We start from the raw sequence: 19,975 nt of genomic DNA, 5'->3' as shown, positions 1-19,975 counted from the left end.
CGGCAGAGCCATGAGACAGAGTGAGTGAGGTCTTCATGTATCAACCTGGAAGCAAGTCATAGAGTAATGCATATAGTATAATCCCATTTTTGTTAAAAACAACTAGCAAAAATACACATGTCTGAATTTGTGTGTAAGTATTTAGGCACATGACTGGCCCTTTATTGGTGTGGAGAAATGTGTGGCTGTTCGTGTGCCAGGGCTCATTTTAAATACTTCTGGGGACCTGTTGGGGGTCGACTGCGCGGAGGAGGGAAAACTATTAGCCTTTGTTCGTTATTCTTTGTTATGCTGGTTTATGGGGCACATGACACTTCTGTCTTGGAGGAAGCATTGTGCTACAAGATTTCAAAGTGTACAGTAAAGATGGCTATTGGGAAAAAAATGCCCAGGACTTTGGGAGGGGAAAAATGACTTAATGAAACCCCCAGTCACCCCGGCTCGTTTTACATGACGATTTTATTTCACCTTTCTTTTTTAATAGAAAGAAACCAAAGGAATGATCTCATTGAAAGTAATTCCCAACCAGCAAAATCGGCTTCCTGCACTGCAGGTAGGTGGCACCATCTTCTCTGTTGTGATGATGGCAGGATTCAGGCCCAGTGTGTATTCTTCGAATTTGATTGAAGTGATGTGATTGTAAATATCTCAACAAGCATAGCTGCCTGGTACTCTCTGAACCAAACTAACATGTGTTACAAACTGGCAGGCTGCGGGGCCCTGACAGATAAATGTGGAAGACGGAAGTTTTAAAAAAATAACTCTGAAGTTTCTGTCACGGGTCACTTATCGTATGATGGTATAATTTTCTTTTTTAAAAAACTTGTTTTAAATTGAAGGTTTGGTATATATGGGCACATATACAATAAAGGACACAAATCGTAAGTGTAAAAGTAGATGAATTTTCACAAACTGAACACACCCACGTGACCAGCACCGTAAGAGTCCCCGTGCCCATTTCCAGTCCCGCCAGCCCTGACTTCTAACTCCAGAGACGAGTTTTGCCCCTTTTTGAAATTTGTGTAAATTGACTCATGCAGTATGAATCCTTTAGTGTCTCATTTTGTTCACTCGGTGTGAAGTCTGTGCTGTAGCAACAGGTGATTCCTTCTTCTTCATTTGTTGTATGACTGTGCTCTGGAGGGCCTTCTGTGATTCCAGCTTTTTAGTTCTTACAAAACTTAGTGCTGCCATGAACCTCTCTGTACCTGAGTTTTGGTGCATTTCTGACGAGCTTTAGGCTGCGTGCCTCTTTCACGATGTTGCCGAACTACTTTCCAGGGTTTTCCATTCACGGCTGCAAGTCCCAGCTCTTCCACGTGGTCACTGTAGCACTTAGAATTATCTGGGCTTTTTTCCTTCATCTTGGCCGTTGTGATAGTGGTGTTACGTTGTGCTCTCTGCTGGGAAATGGTGTCTTCTCTAGTTTGTTAATCAGCCTTAATTTCATGAGTCTTCAGAGAACCAATGTTGCCTTTCTTGATCCTTTCAACTCTAGTTTGTGTTTCACTGGTTTCTGCTCTTTATTATTTCTTTATTTCTTTGGGTTGGATTTTTACCCCTAATCTTCCTAGCAGAGGTAACTGGTATTAAATTCTGATATAACTTCTTTCGGTCTTTTTTGTTTCTATGTAGAAAGAAATACTCCTTTAAAATTTCAAGCGTACTAGGTATTGTTTTTATTTAATGATATTCTCATTTAATGTTATATCAGCAGCATTTTCCCAGGACATTAAATACTCTTCTACAAATTGATCTTTATAGTTGCATGGTAATATATTCTGTAGATGGCCGTATTTAATTAATTCCCCATTCTTGGAAAATCAGATTGTTTCTAATATTTCGCTCTAAGAGATAATGCTATGGTGGGCACGTGTATCCATGTATTGTAACTGACAAGCTTCCGTGTAGAAGTAGATCGTGGGGTCAGGACTTCGGGCGCGTTCACAAGGAAACAAGTGCATTTCAGATAGTAGCCTTCTTTTTCAGATGTTCATGAGAGCACAGTTTGACTATGATCCCAAAAAGGACAACCTGATCCCTTGCAAGGAGGCGGGGCTGAAGTTCGTCACCGGGGACGTCATCCAGATCATCAACAAGGATGACAGCAACTGGTGGCAGGGACGGGTGGAAGGATCCTCCCAGGGGTCGGCGGGCCTGATCCCCTCCCCCGAGCTGCAGGAGTGGTGAGCTGCCAATGGCGGGGACCCATGGGCGCCACGGCTGCTCAGCTACCGAAATCTCATCCTGTGTATAGCTTCTGTTTCTCAACCGGGCCAACCTTCCGCTTTTCCTGGAAGAATGGGCGGGGTGGGGGGGGCAATGATGCCTTGATGAGCCTGACTGGCCCTTACGGGTGAAGGAGGACGACTGGCTCTCCCTTCATCCGTGGATCTGTGTTGCCACAAATGCCTTCCCTAAGCTTTAGGTCCCTAAGCCCGCGTTGGGACTGCAGCCCCCTCTTTCTCTGCCGGAGGAGGACGGGGTCTGGGATGACACAAAGGGCAGGAGGCACATGGGTCTGGGGGTTCTGTGTAGAAGGGACGGCACAGGCGAATGACCCCGGGCTTTTACACCAAGAAGCCACCAGTGTCCTCGGTCATCTCTTCCCTCCAGGCGCGTGGCGAGCGGGGCTCAGTCTGCTCCGAGTGAGGCTCCAAGCTGCAGTCCCTTCGGGAAGAAGAAAAAGTACAAAGACAAGTACCTGGCCAAGCACAGCGCAAGTACGCTCCCCAGCCTCCCCGCTGCCCGGCACATCGTTCTCACCCCCAGGGAGCCAACCCAACAGTCTTCCAGACCCTTCTCAGTACATCAGTGCCATCAGTGTGGCCAACTGCAGGGTCTGAGCAGCCCCAGACAGTGGCCTGTTTTCCTTAGAACTAATTCACATGTTGTCCCTTAGCTGCCATGGTTGGAAATATATGAACATTATAAATGCGTTTGAGCGGATTGTAGATAGCAAGTGAAGAATAATCTACGATTGCGCCACTGTTGAATGCCTCCTTCCTGCCTCCAGTGAGGCAGATGTGGCCGGAGCATCACGCTGGTGGCAGAGAGGAAGGGACAGCAGCGCGAGCTGGAGATAAGGGGAGATGACAGGCGCGTCGGGTAACGAACTGTGGAGAAGAAGTGGAGAGGTTGGGGGCCAAAAGATTAGAGAAAATCCGAGTCCAGAGGACTGACCAACAGCCGTGCTGAGTTTATATGGTGCGGGGGTTGGGAAAACCAAAAAATAGACCCCAAGGAAGGGCATCCATGATCCAGGTTGTCCCTGATGCTGTCCGAGCCGGTATAGCCGGTCGCAGCCTTCGCTGTGTGCCCAGCTCTGGCATGAACACGGCTTGCTTTTCTTTGTCTCTAGTTTTTGATCAGTTGGATGTTGTTTCTTACGAGGAAGTTGTTCGGCTCCCTGCGTTCAAGAGGAAGACCCTCGTGCTCATCGGTATCTTCTCATTGCTTTGCCACTTAGAGTACATCTCTGCATTTCTGTTCTTATTTCCCTGCCTGCAGTACGTAACCTCCCTCACTTCCTCTCTCAAAAAAACAAAACAAACAAAAAAACAAGGGCAGTGAGGAAGAAAAGGAAACGGGAAGGCAGGTGTCTTGGGTCCTCCACGTGGAGCAGATATAAGGAGTTTTCTGAGTCCTTACCGGGTTCACGTTACAACATAGGGTAAACCTTACATGGTTTTCAGCAACTAACTCTTTCGGGCTGTCTGTCCGTCTGGCGGCAGTAGGGGTGCTCCAGGCCTATGCTTCCGGGTCCTCCCCATCTTTAGAGTGAAAACATGAGTTGGTTAGAGGACCTGTATGAGGGTTCTGTTTAAATTTCCAGTAAAAGTCAGTTCCATTCAGAGTCCAGTAAGGCAAATATACTTCAGAAATAAACAGAAAATGCCATGTGGTAGCTGGCTCCTCTGCGGAAATGCCAGTTGTCTTCGGAATCCTAACTGGGACCCCAGCGCCTGGAGCCCCCGGTCCTCCTGACACCAGCCCAGAAGCCACGCAACTCGCTTTGACCTGTAGCTCATCTCGAGGGTCTGAGAGATGAAAACCCCTATCCCATTCCTCTTCCTAGCCCCACCTTTGTGCCTGGGGCAAGGAATGGAAGCCTGTATCTCCTCTGTCTGTGCAGGAGCCAGCGGCGTGGGCCGCAGCCACATCAAGAGCGCCCTGCTCAGCCAGAGCCCGGACAAGTTCGCGTACCCCGCCCCGTGTGAGTAGCTCGGGGGCCTCAAGGACACGTTGCCAGGGTCATCTGTCTTTTCCTTTGTGATTTGTTTTTCTTCAGCTGCACCGCACAGCTTGCAAGGTCTTAGTTCCCTGACCAGGGATGACACCCAGGCCCCAGCAGTGAGAGCGCTGAGTCCTAACCACCGGACCGCCAGGGAAGTCCCTCCTTTGTGATTTTTTTTTTAAAAAATGTTTGATTATAAAAAGAAAAGCCAATTTGGAAAGATACAAATTTGTGCCCAACGTAAGAGAAGCAGCGGTCAACATTTTTATACTGCTTTAAAAGATTAAACAAATAATATGTTATTAAAAACTTATGTTACTTTCTTTCATTTTAATTTATATTATAAACACTTTCTCATATGCCTAAATCACTCTGAGAGCTCTCTTCCGGTCCATTGAGTGGCTAAGGAAATTACAGGACAGCCACCAATTTTCATGAAATGTTTTCTCAAAGTAGCGCTCAGTAAGGCCCCCGTAACCCCAGCAGCTGCTGTAGAAGGGTCAGGCCAGCAGTCAGGCGGACGCTTAGATTAGTTGCATTCCCAGGAGCGAATCTGTGTAAAAAACTGGATTCTAAACCTGTTATTTGTATTTTTTTTATTCCTTCTCCATTTTGCCTTTGAGGACAGAGTGACACACTGGGGTCAGAAAGCAGAAGGCCTTGGAGGTAGAAATAACCACGACAGTTCCATCATTCAATAAGTTAGAATGAGAAGTGAGTTAGAAAGGGTAAGAGGTGAGGATAACTCAGGTCAAAGAAGAGTCATCGTTTTATAAGATGGAAAGAAAGACGCGCGGCAGTTGTGGATTGAGGAGAAGGTGCCCGTTGAGACAGACCAGAGGATGACGCAGGCGACCAGGGGGTCGCGTCTCAAGCTACAGCATCCGTAGCACGTTTTACTCAGAGGATCACTTACATGAGTAATCGTAAACGTTGTGACTTAAGGACATTCCAGCATTTAACAGTGTGAGTTTAAAGCAAACCAGAGTACTCTTCTTTCCAAACAACGAAAAGGAGACTTTCAGTGTACTTCCCAGAAATCCTGACTGTAGCCCGGAGATCTGTTTCTAAAATATTTTCAGCTGTCATTTCTTCATTTCTGAGCTTCCGTGTCCCTGGGGTTGGTGTTTGAGAGATGCTTCTTCATAAAGGGAGGAGGATGGTACTCTGGCTCTTGACAGTTAAATGTGTTCTGGGCGGATGGGGGACTTCCTGGTCCTCTTCGTTTCCCAAAGTCAGCCCCTCGGGGTCCTGTGTGAGACACCCCTCCGGGAAACTCCGTGCGCTAAACGCAGCTGGGGTGGCGGTGGCGACGCCAGCGTCCGAGCCCTCGGGAGCCCAGGAGGCCCCGAGTTGCTCAGGGATTTGGGTTCTCGTGCACAGATACGACACGGCCGGCCAAGAAGAGTGAAGAAGACGGGAAGGAGTACCACTTCGTCTCCACAGCGGAGATGACGCGGAGCATCGCTGCCAACGAGTTCTTGGAGTTTGGCAGCTACCAGGGCAACATGTTTGGCACCAAATTTGAAACAGTGCACCAGATCCACGAGCAGGACAAGATCGCCATCCTTGACATTGAGCCCCAGGTGGGTAGGCATGGAAGGCAGGAGCGGATGGGAAAAGGGTGCTGAAGGGCACAGCTCGTGGGACCCTCCCGCGAGTGCAGATCTGTGCCACGAGCTTTCCCTGGGATCACCTGGAGGAAGAACAGCAGGACCAGAAATGCTGGAGACGGTGCGGGGGTTGGCGAGGCCCGAAGATGCCAATCGCAAAGGTCTGTCACGACAGCTAACTCCTTTTCTTCCCCTCTCTTCTTCCTCCACTCCCTTTTTCCAGACCCTGAAGATTGTTCGGACGGCAGAACTTTCACCCTTCATTGTGTTCATCGCACCCACTGACCAGGGCACTCAGGTGGGACTGAAGGGTCTGTGCTGGGTGGTGGTGGGGGCCGCTCTCCAGGCCCATGAGGACCGGGCATCGGTCCGGATCGTTGGCCAGAGCGCCGGCAGAGCTCAGCTTCCCGACCCTAAACCTAACCCTGCCTGCTGCTGTCCCCTTCCCGCCCGGCCAGGGGCCAGAGCACGTGTGCCTGTCCCGTCTGTTCAGCACACAGTTGTTAATGCACTAGCCAGGCCATTGTTGCAGAAGAGCAGATCCTGACACTGGTGCGACATGGGCTTAAGAGGGGCATCTGGGGGCAGGGCAGGGACTGTGAAGAACAAGAGGCGGCCCTGGGCCCACGTGGTGCGTGCTGTGCGGGGAGGGGCGGGAAGGAGGCCAGGACCGTGTTGAAAGGCCTCCCCGCTCCCCAGAGCCCAGCCGCCCCAAACCCACCCTGCAGGCGCCTTGCTTTGCGCTTTCTCAGTAGCTGTGGTCTCGCATCGTGTGGATGTAGCAGACACTCATTTAGTCTCCTCATTGCCTTCTTGATGGCTATTTGGGTTTAAAACTTATTATAAATAATACGACGGTCGATGGCCCTGTGCGTACGGCGTTTGACACGTGCAAATATATCTGTAGGAGAGATTCCAGGCAGGATTGTGTTGGGAACGTTGAGAGAGGTCGTCCCTATGCCAGGAGCATGTTATGCAGTTTCATCTTCGGTGAAGTCTGCTAGAGGGGAAACACAATCTCACTGTACTTGTACGTTTTACTGGAGTCGGTGGTGCTGGGGTGCAGACGGGTGGATCCCTGCTCCATCCATGGCGCCCTCTCTCCCCCTCCCTCCCTTTCTCTGTCTCCTCCACAGACGGAAGCCCTGCAGCAGCTGCAGAAGGACTCCGAGGCCATCCGTGGCCAGTATGCTCACTACTTTGACCTCTCACTGGTCAATAACAGCGTCGACGAAACCCTTAAGAAATTGCAAGAAGCCTTTGACCGGGCATGCAGTTCTCCGCAGTGGGTGCCCGTCTCCTGGGTTTACTAAGCTTGCAGAACAGGGGGAACGACTATGGGCCCCTGTCGAGCCTTAGGAACTCCATTCCCCTTGCTTTAAGACAAACAGGATCGCCCCAGCTAGCTCTGTGTCAGCTTCCAGCTCTCTGCAACTATCCTCATGACCAGTGGGTATCCATCTTGTTCAGGTTTCTGAAGGGCTGGGCTCTGACTTCCCTGACAGACGGGGCCCCGTGGATCAGGATTTCCAAAGGATCTCTGGAAATTGGGGTCCGGAAGTACTATCCAAACACAGCTGCTGATCAAAGATGGTACACACGGGGAGGAAAAGCAATGGACCCTGTCCCTCTGAAGCCTGCACTCCTTTACCTTCAATCACACTGGGCATTTCATTTGTCTTTGCTTTGAAGAAAGCTTTAACTGCAACTTTCTAAACTGCCAAATGAAACAGCTGTGCAATAGGATGAGGTCTGCTCTAGCGAAACCCTCAAAAGCAATAAAAGTGTTGCTGTGTTAAAATAAAACGCCAATGACCTTGTACCTTTTAACTCTCTGGGTTTCGACCTGTGCCCCAAGCCTCTGGGAGCAGCTGCTGGAGGATGGTACCAACACCAGACGCCTCTGCTGGGTTCACAAGTCTCCCTCAGGCCTGTGAGGACCTTAAGCCTAGAGGTCAGTCAGGCTAAAAGCCTACGTGCACGTGGCTGGTGCCTGTGTGCTGGGCCAGGCATGTGCATGTGAACACATACGTGTGTGTAACATATAAAACCATTTTGGGGGCTTCCCTGGTGGCGCAGTGGTTGGGAGTCCGCCTGCCGATGCAGGGGACACGGGTTCGTGCCCCGGTCCGGGAAGATCCCACATGCCGCGGAGCGGCTGGGCCCGTGAGCCGTGGCCGCTGAGCCTGCGCGTCCGGAGCCTGTGCTCCGCAACGGGAGAGGCCACAACAGTGAGAGGCCCACGTACCGCAAAAAACAAAACAAAAAACAAAAACAAACAAAAAACATTTTGGGAGCAAAGGTATAAGGGGACCGTCCAGTTTCTGCTCCAGTGGGGAGAGTGCTCTGAAGTCCTTGCTTCCACTTGCATTGGCCTTGGTTTCGACATGTCTTCCAGATCTCTCTCTCCTCCTAATAACCACTCCATTTAGCTTTCTCTTCTATTCTCAACATGGTTTTCAGAGCACCCCAGACTTGCTGCCCAGATTTAAACTAATGTGTCCAGAACAAAATACTCTGCTCCCTTGTTCACACAGCTGAGAGTCACATTAGCCCCAAAGAACTAAGATGCAGTTGTGCCCTCAAAAGTCACACTGCAGGTCTCCTGAATCTAGCACCCACGTAGACAAGCACCCCAGATGGGAACCCACCGTGGACACACACTGAACTTCCCGGAGGCGTACATCCTGGCACGTCTAGGGCCCAGGTGTGCAACTTGCGCTCAGGGTCCCGGGCAGCAGAGGCCGTGACAAGCCAGCAGTGCAGCACTTCCCCACAAACTGCTCTAGACCTCTCACCAAGGCCTTCAGATTCCTAAACATCCTCCACCACTGCGCCCTCTCTTGTCACTCACCCGGCCTCCAGCCCAAGCAAAAGCTTCAGTGGCTCCCTTCGTCGAGTTTGCGCCCAGATGTGTCTGCAGATACTTAAGGGCTGTCAACAGACACAGGCACTGGCACCTCCTGCCCTGCACACCCACCACGTAATACTGAGAACCTTTCTCCTCTCAAGTAGTTTGGACATCACTTAATTTGTGATGAGTCCCCTCTTATCTCGTCAGTGTCTTGATGAAGATTCCAGAGTATCTGATCTCATGCCAGATGACGGGCCCAAAGGGAAGTGTTACAAGACGCAGAACCAGAGAAAGAAAAGTAACCAAACATAAAGGAAAAGCATCAAATTTCAACTAGGACATAAAGGTCCCTACATTTTTTTTTTTTTTTTTTTTTTTTTTGCCTCTCACTGTTGTGGCCTCTCCCGTTGCGGAGCACAGGCTCCGGACGCGCAGGCTCAGCGGCCATGGCTCACGGGCCCAGCCGCTCCACGGCATGTGGGACCTTCCCGGACCGGGGCTCAAACCCGCGTCCCCTGCATCGGCAGGCACTGCGCCACCAGGGAAACCCAACATTTTTAATCAAAATATATTTTCTGTCCTCCTAGTTTGAGATCAACAATCAGAAAATCCAACAGGAATACTTTAAAAATTTCATAAGTAAACTTTAATAAGTAAAAATTACAACCTTCTCCCAGCAATGAAGCTAACTGAGGATTAAAACAAAGAACGGAGGCGTGGTTTTTGGGGATTCTCTCACAGGTGGATTTAAGTGTCTGAGTGGTGCCTATATACACAAGCAGTGACGAAGTGACTGGAAATAACTCATGAGATGGAACGACAGAGCCCTTGGCCAGGCCTCCATCTAGAAGGGAAATACGGGGTGACAGAGGAGACTGACACTAGAGTCCTCACAAGACACTGGAAAAATGATTACCCCTCAATTAATAACATGATTCAGTTATTTTTTTTTTTTTTACTTGCTCTATACCATTTTGCTGAGCAGACTTGATTTTTATAAACTTTTTTGATGAGGGAAGGGGGAAGCAAACTAGGAGAGGCCCATGATGTGAAAACGGCCCCCAGGAAACAGCTGCGGATGCTCACCGGGCAGTGCCGGGTCTGAAGGGGAGACGCCCGCCCCCTTCACCGGTGTCCTTAAAACAGGACAAGATGGGATGACCGCGCCAGGGGACGTCAGCAAGGTCGCAGCAGCTGCTCCAACGCGCCGGACTCTCCGCCCTTTCCGGGATCTCAGGTTCATTCCCTCAAGAACAAATGTAGTTATGTTTTCTCAATAAGGCTTTAATTCCTCCTCCCACCTGGACACAGTGCTTCAAGTGGCGTCCACTAGTCAGCGAAGATTTCCACTTTTATTTTCTTCTTCTTCTTCTTCTTTTTGGTGGTGTCACTGTCCTGGGGGAAAGAGAAAGCAAGTGTCTGTTAAGCACTGCCACTCTCCCCAAAGGAAATCAGGGAAGTTCCACACAGTCAACTAAGCCTTTTCAGGATCCGTAAGGATATCCTGCAATATGTAAATTTTGCACATAACACAAATCCCGCGTTTTCCACGATGCCCCTGCATTTAGATCCCCCAGCCATGCACCCTCCCCACCCACCATCAACACAACCCTAACTCTGAGCCCTTACTATAAAAAAGCTGGGCCCGGCCCCGTCCTTCCCACAGGGCAACTCCCCGAGTAACCAAGCCGGCACCAGCGGGCAATTCCTTCCCCTTCAAGGACAAAGAGAGCCCTGGGCCCCGGACGTGTTTGTACACACCCCATCTCCCGGCTCGTCCACACTCTCCAGAGCAGCTTTGGCCTTCTTGTCTTTCTTCTTCTTCTTTTCCTTCTTGACCAACTGGGGAGCCACTGAAGAGGTTTCATCGCTTTCACTCTCTCGCTTCCGCTAAGGTGGAGACAATTGATCAAATGTTAAGATCTTGGGCAAATGCGGATGAGAAAGTTTCAGTAAGTCAAAAGGGGAGGAGCCAGCAGAGAAGATGCTGATTGGATCCAACAGGAAGTTTTCAAAGACCCCAACAGGGCTTTGTTTACCAAGGGTTCAAAGACCAGGAAGCCAGGGGCACAGCAGGAGCGCCAGGGCAGCAACACAGGGCCGGGCCAGAAAGGCCACGTCCTCACTGAAGCCAAGGGCAGGACCGCATGCCCCCCAGGGGCGCTCCCACGAGTGCTCAGAGAAGACAGGCAAGCGCGGGCCCCAAGCAGGGCACAAGCAGCTCTTCTCAGGACACTCTGTGCCACCCGAGGTACAGACAAGCCATCCTGCAGTCTAACACCAGCAGCCCGCAGCCCCCGAGCCGAGCAGCCGCCGCGTGCTTCCCGCGGCCGGTCGCAACACTGAGCTGGTGCCGTCCGGAGGGGTTCGTCCGGTCCCGAGCGTCACGGCCTCTACTTCAACATGCCTGTGCCGCCCCTTGGCCCAACCCTGTTCCGGGGTCACGGCCTCAGCTGAGCCCACACCCCTGCCAGCAGACACGACAGGGAACGCGAACTGGAGCCTGCAGAGCCCGAGGGGGCAGGAAGGCCCACCCCGCTGAGCCAGCACGTGTGGCTGGACGGCACATGGCGAAGCCCTCAGAGCACGCACTCACCTTTGGGGCTTTGACTGCTTCGGCAACTACCTGGGGGGCTTTGACGTCTTTCCTGGCAGAATCGCTGAAAGAGGAGCGACAGGTGAGAGTCGTTCCCAGCAGATCCGGCAAGCCTAAGGCCACCATCAACATCCTGATGCTGGACAGAACAACTCACCAATTGCTGGAATGCCACGAGCCAGACTAGAAAGGGTTAACTGTCTGTCGTGCTGCCCAACGCCCTAAGCGGCTACTCCACACGCCCCAAGGCCAGTCCCCTCAGGTCCTACACGTTTCCCCCAAACTAAATCCACCCCTTTCCCACGTCTGGGCTCCCCGCCTTCCCCTCCTCCCCTGCGGTCACTATAGCACTGCAGCCAGCGTGCCCTCTGCCCACCACATGGCTGGGAAACATCCCGCCCTTACCTGTAGTCCACGTACTCCTGTGTCCAGGCGGCAGGCGTGTTGTCCGTGGGCTTGCCGTGCTTGTCCAAAAGGCCCTGCTTGATCATCAGCCTCTTCTGACTTGCCTGGTGGACCGTCAGGGTTTCAACGTTAGTACAGTGTCAACACATAAAGCATGTACCACGACCACACACACACAGCAACTAAGGTGCCCCCCTTGGGTGTTCTCAGCAGAGTGCTCCAAACTCACCCTCCCTCTAATAGGAGCAAACATGGGACTTATCAAAGGTTGCAAACCTTTTTGTACCAGTGGGAGCCTCTGCAGTGTCATTTTGACCACAGGGCCTTTGCACATGCTATTCCATCAGCCCTGGACTCTTCCCTCCCTGCTTCACCTCAACATCTAACACTACGTACCGCACACTGGCGTGGCTCCAGATCCCTCACCCCGACTCCCCGACCAGGCCGAAGCCTTCATCGTGGACTGCTGATTGACGTGTTAGGCACCTCTCCACACCCCTTCATAAGGCCCTCACCACGCCACTGTGCAATTTGAGCATTGCCTATCTACTGTCCCCCTTAGACTGAAATCTCTAAGGTCTGAGACAGGCCCGTTTCTACTTACCAGTGACTCCCCAGAGCCCAGCACGAGGCAAGGACGTGGCAGTGGACACACAGTGGGAGCTGCCCAAGTGAGGATTCAACAAGGCAAAACAGAATAAGGCAGCAGGGCACACGCCCAGTCCCACTTACTTTTGGACCTAAACCCCACTTCCGAGGGTAAGTGTCTCTCTCCATGATCACTCTCTTGATCTTGGCTACGATACCATGGTCACAGGTGGAGATCACTGCCGTGGTCATTAATGCAATAGCTGCAGGCGTTGGAAAGAGGTAAAAGAACGACTTGAAGGGGAAGGACTCCATAATCAATGAGCCCGAATGCCACTGTTTTACACAACTTTTAAAAACCTATTTAAAACTCTTAAGCTCTCCTGCCTTGAGGTTTCCTTTGCTGAGCATTGCATATGGAGGAAATCCACCATTAGGGGAAGAAAGGCTGTGAAATCACGTTACTTATCGAGTTCAAAAAATACTGACACTAATCACACTCAAAAATCAATGCTTCCTAGGTCCTCAGAAGGGACCTCTTAATAAGTGAACCACAGCTATTTAACCTGTGTAATTTGCACAAGAAATAAAGCAAAGGACCCCAAAGACATGCGTGTCCTGCCTGGAGCGCAGGCCACACACAGGGACAATCCGGCAGTAGCTGAACCTTCACAGGTAGTGCTGCAAGCAGACAAGGAGTGGACTGAAGGCTCTTTAATTACCACAGCCATTCACCCCCACTTCGCTGATGATTTCCTCCTTTCACTGGAGAGCCGAGGAGAGCCCAACTGCTGAGACACAGCTCCTAACAGCAGCCAGTGGGGCGAGAGGAAGCCCCACTTACCTCCCTGCCGCCTATGCCCGTCTGACATGGCCCTTTGCTGTGAGCACCCCGACAGACCCCGAGCGACACAGCGATCAGATGAGCCCGAGGGGCCAGGCCCGGGGGAGCCCGTCAGTGAGCCTGGCTGCAGCGGCGCAGGAGGGCCAAGGGCGCCTTCGCCTCTTACCCATGCAGACAGCTTCCCCTTTGGTGGTGATGACCGCCACCTCCTGGTTGACCTCGATCCCGTCCTCGTACCGGAGGACGCCTGGGAGCATGATCTTCGCGCCATAGCAGATGGCGTTCACCTGCGGGGTGGTGTCCCTGGTGAGCGCCACGGCCCCAGGCGGCCGCCGCCCTGCACCCCACCCCCACCCGTGACAGAGGACCAATGACACCCATGGCCACTGGCCACGGTCTAGCTTATGAAGGGACTCAGGCTCACGGCAACCACCCAGCACGGGCCAGGCGCTTCACGCATGTCGACTCAGAAATGTCAGCGGGGGCCGTAAACAGCCACTCCTACCCAGGGCACTTAGAGCTGCCTTCATACTAAACCAACACCCAGCCTCAGTTTTCCTTAATTGCTCTTCTCTATGCCTCTAATCATTAAGGGAAAAACCTCTGACAGAGCTGGGAGGTGTATCAGATTTATTGGGAAATCTGGATAATGACAGGTTCCCAAAGTTAACTCACAAGCAAGACTGCCGAGGCCAACCCTCCCCGAGCTCGACAGCACTCCATGCGTCCAACCCGCCTCGTGCCACCTTGTCTTCACTCACCATATTCCACCCTCCCTTGAAATTCACCCAGAAGCGACCAGTTTGACCCCAGCGCAACGGGGGATCACATTTATGTTGTTCTGTTTTACGTGATTAAGTTTTTTCAGTCGCTATAGGGGCATGTTTTGGTATGCCTCATTAGTTTTTCTGTCTTTTACTACAAACTATAACATCTATACAGTCATCAAACATCTATGTAATTTAAGATCTAAATATGAACGAGCAAGCTCGAGTTATTAAATATATACAAAAATTTATATCTTTAAAAGTTAGAAAAAATTTTTATTGCTACTTGTTTAACAATAATTGATTACGCACTAGGCCACAAAGCATCTTAACTTACAGAAGGCCGTATTCTCTGACCATAATACCATTAAAAATAAGGCTATTTACAATTCTGGACTACTCAACCTTAAATAACTACTAAAGAGGAAACCCAGAGCAACACAAATAACTGCAGATTTCCTTTCATCGTTAAGATTACTCTAAGGTTATTTAGTAAGTATACTAAGGAAAAAAGCTTGATAATCTCTGTGACGTTTAGGTTTTATGACCTCAAACTAGGATTTATTTAAACAAAACAAAGCCTTTAATGGAGAACTAACTTATCGTATCTCTGAAACTCTCTAGTCTCAACCTTTTATCCCCATCAAAACAACCTTTTCTAGCAACAATTTAAATAAACCAAGGTGTCTTAGGCACATGCAGAGCTACCAGTTCACAAGAGGGCAAAGTTTATGTACCACTGATAGTCTATTTCTTGAACCAAGTTACTTACTTTTAAAGTATTTGCCTTATTTCGAAATGAAATTACTCCTAGCATTAAACTTCTACTTTAATTTATATTTCTTTTTGACTTAATAAAAAGTTAATCATAAATGCTTCCAAGAACAAAAAAACAAATAAATGAATCCAGTGTCCAATCTACGAAACCAGAAAATAAACCAAGGGAAAATAATCGCTACAAGTTCACAAAGCCCAATTTCATCTCTTTAAATAGAATGAAGTGTTCAGGACACGGACCATATCTCATCTCTCGAGGTCACATTTGGTCCAAACAGAACTTACCGCACTGTCCTTCATGACCAGCCGTTTATGAGAGGTCAACAGCTTTTCCAAAGGGTAAACAACTCGCCGCAGGTAACTCTCATCTTTGTGGTTGTCATACAGCCACTGGGCATCCAGCACATCGTGCATCGTCACCATGTGGTCCTGGAAAGTAGCCACATATGAAAATTACTCGAGTGCCACTGTATCCCCGACAGGCAAACGGACCTCACACTTCCAAACACGGAATGAATTTAGTCCCGTCTGCTAGTCCAAGCTCATCAGTCTCCGGTCTCTTCGGAGTCAACTCTTTACCTGTTGGTCTATTAAATCTAAGCAGGCATATCTGTAGGCTAGGAGGTAAATGAATAGAGTAATGCTATCCATCCAGTCACCCCCCCGCCAGCCTGTGTTTCAATGTCCCAAAGTTTAATTAACAGAACAGGGAAGCTGCCCTGAACTGAACTCAACACTTTGGAAACTGCCTTTTCTTGGATGTGAAGCAGGTAGAGTTCCACCAAGGGCTGGAGGACCCAAGTACCAGCCGGCTCTAAAACTCTTAGCCCCGCGATGACGTACCTTTTCACTCATGACTCCGGAACGAACCCGCCGGAGTTCCTGCATCTGACCACCAACTCCCAATAACAAACCAAGGTGTACACACAGCGTCCGAATGTAAGTGCCGGCCTCACAACTCACCCAGAAGATTCCTAAGACACATGCAAAAGTAGTACATATTTTCCCAAGTAAACACACCACTGGTTGAGAAACCCAGAGTTATTCTCTATCTGCACCAGCAAAACTAGAGACAACGGACACAGGCCACGACTACACCACATACTAAAGGCATCTACTTTTAAGAGACTAATTCTCAAGAATTCATTCCTACGCACGTGTGCTCTACGTCGGCTCAGTGCCTCACAGGCCTAAGGACCCACCTAATCTCCTTTCAGGATCATACTCGATCATCTTGCTCTCGTAGATGGTCCGCACTCGGAGCTGCCTCTTTACTGCAGCGATGAGCGGGGGTCGCTGGAACAAGGCACCTGTCAAGGTCTCTAGGGCCTGAGAATAAGCACAAAGCAAAACTCAAATAAGATCAAAGGGCAGATTTGGGGAGTTTAAGGGCACACTTGAAACACAAAAGGTCTCTTTCAATCATTTAGGATCTAAAAGGGCCTTTCAATTTTTGACTCTTTCTTCAACTACATAGGGATGGCTCAGTGCTGAGCAGAAGCCTCTCCTCAGAAAGGACATGAGCAGGTTGGCCACGGCAGCCCACTGACAAGGGCAAGGGCCTCAGAGACCCCAGTTGCTAACAGGTGCATTCCCTACAATTACAGACTTACCCTAGAAAGCTGAGTCCCCCCTTCGATAGCATTGTGCAGCCGGACAATTCCCACATACTCTTTGCCTGTAAAATGACAAAAGAGTAGTCAGGTGTGGCCACTGAGTTTTCTGTATTTTCTATATGCTTATATCACTCCCATTTTGTACAGCCAGAAAAAGCAGGCAATTTGAACTCCTGTTTCTGTAAAATTTGCATTAAGACAGATTTCATGGTGCAGATGTGAGAAAGGACTAAAGACGCTATCTCATCGAGAGCTCAACTTTCAACATGCTGACAGGGACAGCCGGAGCGCCCGTGGAGAGCCTGACTGGAGACCACCTTAGAAGGTCAAGTAGAATTCTCCCCAATGCCAATGAAGGAGAGGCACTTTAGGCAGAAGCAGCAGGGCGGTTAGAGGAGCGTGGAGTGACAGGCCTGGAGCTGGGCTCAACGTGTGCATAAAAAGCACCTAGAACTCCAAACAAGGCAGCCCCACCAGGGTCTGGCTGAGGACAGAAGGCACATACACACCAAGAATATCCCTTGCTTCTGTTTTCTGTTTTTGTTTTATGATTTTACTAATGAAGAAATCATTTCTGAGAGCCAAAAGGTAGAAAGGAAAGGAAACACAGAAAGCCTTCCAATCTCAAAGTAGCCCCGTCTTCCCTCCCTCTCCCACATACCTGCGCTCTGCTGGGATTTCACCAAGCGAGTGGCTCGTTCAATGCACACTATTAAACAACCAGTCACCTTGGGATCCAGGGTACCACTGTGTCCTGTCTTCTCTACCCGGAGTATTCGCCGAATCCAGGCTACCACCTCGTGGGAAGAGGGGTTGGAAGGCTTGTCAAGATTAATGAAACCTGTCCTAGAATGGGAAAGAAATTACTGTGTCATCGGCTCTGGTCCTCTAATGAAAACTAAATCTGAAGAGTAAAAAAGAAGAGTTCACCATGGGCACAGGATATCGTATTTAGGGCAATGCCACCGCTACCTCCGTGAATAACTGATGTGAAAGGGTCATTTTGAAAAGAACGGAAGTTTGGACAGTGCTGTTGCCAACACACTTACCTGATATAGTCCCCAATCTCCCTCTTCAGAGGATTTGAACCACAAGGAAGAGGTGTATAATGTGTTGTCCTTACATTTAGCTTATCAAAATTCTAGAAAGCAATGATACAACACAAAACAAACAATAAATCATTAACATGTGGGAAACAAAAGTCAGGACCACCATGAACCATGATATGGTGACGCTTCAGCTTCTTGTTTTAGATCTTACTCCTATATTTCCATTATGTGCTGTGACAGACTGCTAAGCCTCCCCACATGCTGGAAAAATTACCTATATGAGTAAGAATACGACAAATTTGATCCCTCCTCCAGAAAGACCTCTTGGGGTACTACAGAACAAACTGGGCTTCACTGTGCAGGCTTATGAGTACAATATGGACTAGCTTTGATTTTCTCCGGGACCAAATGGAGGGGGACTGGCAACACGGCTCCGCACACCTGACTGGCCTGCACCTGCCCCAGGCACTCCTACCCCACTTTCCTCACGTCTGCCCCTTCTCACTCTCCTTTCCAGGGCTCCACCACCAGCCTGAAAGGGCTCCCGTCAATGGAAGCCCCTTCGCTTCATCTTGGTACTTTCCACAAGCAGCAATGATTTTTTTAACTGTATCTCCCACCCCTAGATTTTAAGTTCCATGACAGTAGGGACATTGCCAACCTGGTTTACCAGCAGGTAAAAATAGAGAAGCAGATGCTGTCTAAATGGCAGACACATCTGGCCAAGCAGAAACTCAACTGTATTCAATTCTACATGCAAATCTCTCTTTTACCTCATATTTAGTGATTTACTCAAACAGTCTGTCAAGGAGTCTTTCAATAAATTTACCTCCTAATCTCGTAGCTGGCGCCCATTATGTCATTTGTGAAACTTGTAATTTAACTCATCACCGAAGCACCCTAGTTAAACCCCAACACGATAGCCAGTAACTTCTAGGGAGCAAGTTAACATGCCAGGCACTGGCCGTATGCTCTCAAGCATGTCCTACTCCACAAACCAGGACAGGTCTGTAAGGTGAGGCTAAGTACAGAAATTGAGAATTGTTTATAAAATGTGATAGCAGTGTGACACTGCTGTAAAATTTACCTGTATTCTACAAGTGTTGGGTACATTGGAAATGAAGGGGGAAAAAACCCGAACAAACCCTGGTCCTTCATCTCAGACACGTTGAGGAACAGTGTTTTAGACGGCCTCATCTAGCATTTCCGAAGTCCAGGATGCACTCTCAATCAACTGTTTAATACTCAAAAACAATGTAAAAGCCAAGCGTTGACCTGATGCGAAACACATACCTTTAGCAACAGGGGCCACTGAGATGTGTCCAACTGAGCCACTTTGGATTCAGGTTTGATGAGAAATTCTTCAGCGTGTTGTATTTCCTTTCACAGGACAGAAACACAGCCTGTTAGACTTCCCACCTGACTTTGAACAGTTCCACTACTACCACAGAAGTCTATACCTTTGAAATAAAAAGCAAGGTAGTCTATGCCTTTTCCCCGGGACCTCCAAAGGAAAAAGAAATGAACAAAGAGCTGAGAAGCGTAAGCGAAGTGCCACCACGACGGGCACAGCAATTTTAAGAGAAAGCGGGGCAGTGGGTCTGATAAGAGAATTTCAGGGGGAGCACTTGGTGCGGCCAGCAACACTTAGCAGGGTGTGCCTGACAGCAAAGACCCAGGTTGGCGGGCGTTGTGTACTTTCTACACAACGACCACTCAATTACAGCCCTTTCCTCCAAAGCCTTTAAAAACAGTTCTTTTCTGTAATCTGTCAGCTAAGAAACCTTTCTTTCCAGTCAAAGCAAAGTACAACATATTCGTACTCACTGCTACATCTTCTTCTGGTAAGGATTTCCGCTCCTTTTTCTTCTTATGCTTCTTCGGTAAAATAAGTACTTAAAAAAAACACACACACACAAGAATTAGGAGTTTTCCCCCAAAATAAAGACAATGAAGTTTAAAACAAGGGTAGGTAGAAAACGGATGCTTGTCTAGGATCACAGGGGAAGCCGCCGGTGTCAGGCCGAGTGCGCGGCTGCACGGCGGGCTCCAGACAGCAGCCGCACGTGTCGCCCTCCATCCCGGCTCACCACGTGGCCGCGCGGGGCTGAAACGCCCACGGCGCTCTGGCCGCGGGCCCGTAAGCGACCGCCCAACGGTCCCCGAGGGCTGGTGGCCCCTAGAACTTTTTCTCGACTTAGCGCTCCGCGCACGCCCGAGCCCCTCGGCCCCTTTGCTTCCCCTCATCGCGTGGCGCTGACCGCGGCGTCCGAGCTGGCGGCGGCGGCCCGGGCCCTAAGGGGACGCACCGTCGGCGGGAGGCCCGGGCTGGTGGCGTCACGTCACCGCGGGGGCCTCTCGCTCTCTCGCCCTCACCCGTGGAGCCAAGGCCAAGCGACAAGGTCGGCAGGAGGCCCGGCAGCTGGAGCTAGCGGAAAGCTCGGGCCTCGAAGTTGTCCCCCCACCCCCGGCTCCCCTAGCCGAAGGAGCTGGCCCCGGCCCGCGGCAACCCGCCCGGCCACCCGCGAGAGAACCACCCGTACCTTCCGCGTCCGCCATGTTGCCCCGCTGAGCGTGCGAGCCGCGTGGGCTAGCGCCGAGGAAGCGACCGCGGACTCCCGCCGCCGTC

The 19,975-nt window shown here is 50.2% G+C and overlaps 2 protein-coding genes across 3 annotated transcripts in view; one reads left to right on the top strand and one right to left on the bottom strand.

Annotated features, from left to right (window-relative positions):
- Positions 1-7,653, top strand: part of MPP1 (MAGUK p55 scaffold protein 1) — a 22,206-nt gene extending 14,553 nt beyond the window's left edge. Inside the window, exons 5-12 of the mRNA XM_082865420.1 lie at positions 485-553; positions 1,990-2,186; positions 2,617-2,723; positions 3,362-3,442; positions 4,136-4,216; positions 5,621-5,823; positions 6,074-6,148; positions 6,987-7,653. Of these exons, the coding sequence (XP_082721546.1) occupies positions 485-553; positions 1,990-2,186; positions 2,617-2,723; positions 3,362-3,442; positions 4,136-4,216; positions 5,621-5,823; positions 6,074-6,148; positions 6,987-7,163 (990 nt within the window). The 3' untranslated portion in view covers positions 7,164-7,653. The remainder of the gene's footprint in view (positions 1-484; positions 554-1,989; positions 2,187-2,616; positions 2,724-3,361; positions 3,443-4,135; positions 4,217-5,620; positions 5,824-6,073; positions 6,149-6,986) is intronic.
- DKC1 (dyskerin pseudouridine synthase 1) lies at positions 3,471-19,975 on the bottom strand. 2 transcript variants are annotated; one of them, XM_082865416.1, is made up of 16 exons: positions 19,890-19,975; positions 19,174-19,241; positions 18,640-18,726; positions 17,347-17,438; positions 16,959-17,143; positions 16,295-16,359; positions 15,884-16,010; positions 15,525-15,655; positions 14,967-15,110; positions 13,304-13,424; positions 12,438-12,556; positions 11,706-11,809; positions 11,301-11,364; positions 10,466-10,594; positions 10,006-10,099; positions 3,471-3,773 (listed from the first exon to the last, which is right to left on the bottom strand). In XM_082865416.1, the coding sequence occupies exons 1-15, from the start codon at positions 19,903-19,905 to the stop codon at positions 10,034-10,036; spliced, it is 1,518 nt and encodes a 505-aa protein (XP_082721542.1). In that variant the 5' UTR covers positions 19,906-19,975; the 3' UTR covers positions 3,471-3,773; positions 10,006-10,033. The 2 variants fall into 2 exon arrangements, with proteins under 2 accessions (XP_082721542.1, XP_082721541.1); XM_082865415.1 differs by lacking the exon at positions 3,471-3,773 and having other exon boundaries at positions 9,380-10,099.

This window comes from Leucopleurus acutus (assembly GCF_964270905.1).
Source record: "Leucopleurus acutus genome assembly, chromosome: X".
In the NCBI taxonomy this organism is placed as follows: Eukaryota; Metazoa; Chordata; class Mammalia; order Artiodactyla; family Delphinidae; genus Leucopleurus; species Leucopleurus acutus.
Note: the sequence above shows the minus strand (reverse complement) of the source record. Positions and strands in the feature narration are given on the sequence as shown.

Excerpts from the sequence above, each read along its gene's own strand:
- DKC1 (XM_082865416.1), bottom strand. Across the intron at positions 18,727-19,173 it reads TACCAGAAGAAGATGTAGCA|GAAATACAACACGCTGAAGA; the intron begins GTGAGTACGAAT and ends GTCCTGTGAAAG. Across the intron at positions 10,100-10,465 it reads TGGACGAGCCGGGAGATGGG|GACAGTGACACCACCAAAAA; the intron begins GTGTGTACAAAC and ends TCTTTCCCCCAG.